This window comes from Galendromus occidentalis, unplaced genomic scaffold, assembly GCF_000255335.2.
Source record: "Galendromus occidentalis unplaced genomic scaffold, Mocc_1.1 scf7180000077229, whole genome shotgun sequence".
In the NCBI taxonomy this organism is placed as follows: domain Eukaryota; kingdom Metazoa; phylum Arthropoda; class Arachnida; order Mesostigmata; family Phytoseiidae; genus Galendromus; species Galendromus occidentalis.
The window spans coordinates 1-1,877 of NW_003805217.1; the positions used below are offsets into that span (position 1 = coordinate 1).

The 1,877-nt window shown below is 50.8% G+C and overlaps 1 protein-coding gene across 1 annotated transcript; it reads left to right on the forward strand.

Annotated features, from left to right (window-relative positions):
• Window positions 1-93: 93 nt before the first annotated feature.
• LOC100903410 (uncharacterized) lies at window positions 94-1,566 on the forward strand. Its single transcript, XM_003741916.1, has one exon. It carries the CDS (start codon window positions 94-96, stop codon window positions 1,564-1,566), a length of 1,473 nt encoding a protein of 490 aa, XP_003741964.1.
• The last annotated feature ends 311 nt before the right edge of the window (window positions 1,567-1,877 follow it).

Genomic DNA, 1,877 nt, shown 5'->3' on the forward strand with positions numbered 1-1,877 from the left:
CTAGGAATAGTTAGCTCAGCACCGCTCAGCGTTCAAGTTGATGAAGTTGTGGACGAATCGAGAGAAGAATCCCGGTTGGTCAACCCTCATGAAATGGATCCAGTTTCGAAGGTGGCAAAGAATATCACCCCGGCTATGCGCGCCAGGCAGTTCTCCTCGGGTACGTTCCACGTGAGCGGTGGTCTCCTCTTCTGCAGCAGCTGTAATGTTCCAATCGACGATGTTCGCAAGGACTCCTGCAGCAAACATATTCTATCGGGGTCGCATCGGCGGAAGGTTGCCGGAAAAGAAGCCTCGATCGTGAAGGAACGTAAGCTCCAGAGGGTAGTTTCCGAAGTGTTCGAAAATCAGTCTACCCAGAAACAGCACCGAAAGATGGAACTCCTGAGCCTTGTCAAAGAGTTTTGCAGCGCGAATATCCCACTCTACAAATTGGACAAATCATCTCTGAAACTTTATCTGGAACGCAACCTCAAGAACGTCGGGACGATTCCGTCCGCTTCGTATTACCTGCGCCAGAAATACCTCCCGACCGTTTTCGATGCCCATATGAATGAGCTCAAAGAAATTCTGAAGAAATCAAGCTCGCTGGCGATCGTCTGCGACGAGACGACTGATGCTGAGGACCGGTATGTTTTCAACATTCTCGCTGTAGATCGCCTGCAGGAGTCAACGATGCAAGATCAAAATCGGCACAAATTGCGAGCTCTGCTCCCGAATTCCGTCGTCCTCGACTCTACGAATTACAAGACCGTGAGCGAAGCTGTGATTAGTGAGCTTTGCAAATATGAGGTCTCGTTCTCTAAGATCAGCGCGTTCGTGACAGATAACGCCGCCTACATGCATAAGGCGTGGAGCAACAGCTTGAAGGCGGTTTTCCTGAACGCCGTTCACGTAACGTGCACGGCCCATTTGCTGAACCTTATTTGTGAGATATGGCAGGACGAATTCAAAGCTGTAAACAAATTGGTAGTCGCAGTGAAGAAAGGATTCACTGCGTGCCCTTCTCGAAAGGCTCGATTCCTCCACTACTTGATAGCTGAGGGGGGTCCCCTGGCTTTGCCGCCTGTGCCCGTCGTCACGCGATGGAACACGTGGTTTGAAGCCGCGATGTACCATGTTCGCCAGTCGGACGACTACGCTGTCTTCGTTGATGAAGAGGCTGAGTTTTCCTCCAGTTCGATCGTCTCCAGCGTCATCACTCTGAGTGGCTGTACTGAAGTCAAGTCCGATCTCGAGTGCTTGAAGATGTACGCTCCCCACCTGATGGAAGTTCTCCGAAAATCTGAGACCAGTGAGGTCAAGGCGCACGCTGTAGCGAAAGACCTCGACTTACTGACGCAATGGCTCCGAGTATCAGAATCTTCGGAAACAAACTCGACTGGGAAAACGGCTTTACGCAGATCTCACGAGAAACTACAGAGCTACATCTCGGAAGGCTCTAGCGCTCGATTCCGTCAACCAGCAGCCGGATTCTTCAAGGCCTGCCAAGTTTTCGATCCCGCCCACTCACGGATCACCGAGATTGATGCAGAATTCGTCTTCCGCAGCATTCCGTGGTTTTAGGACGACAATCTCGCGGAGGCAGAACTCAAATTGTATTTGTCATCCTCGAAAGAACTCAGCACCTTCAGCCACCCGGCCGACTTTTGGTTCACGGCCGCCGAGCAGTTTCCACGACTTTCACAAATCGCACTCAGTTGTTTGAGTGTCCCCATCAATAGCGTAGCGGCGGAGAGGTCGTTTAGTATGTATTCCGCTGTGTTGACAGATAATCGCCGCAGTATCGCGGAAAAGAATCTCCCAGTGTATAATATGCTTTTTCAAAACGCTTCTCATATCTAAATGACTCAGCGCGTTCATCCGGTTCGTTTTCG

Coding starts and splice junctions, on each gene's coding strand:
- LOC100903410 (XM_003741916.1), top strand. CDS start 94: ATGGATCCAGTTTCGAAGGTGGCAAAGAATATCACCCCGGCTATGCGC.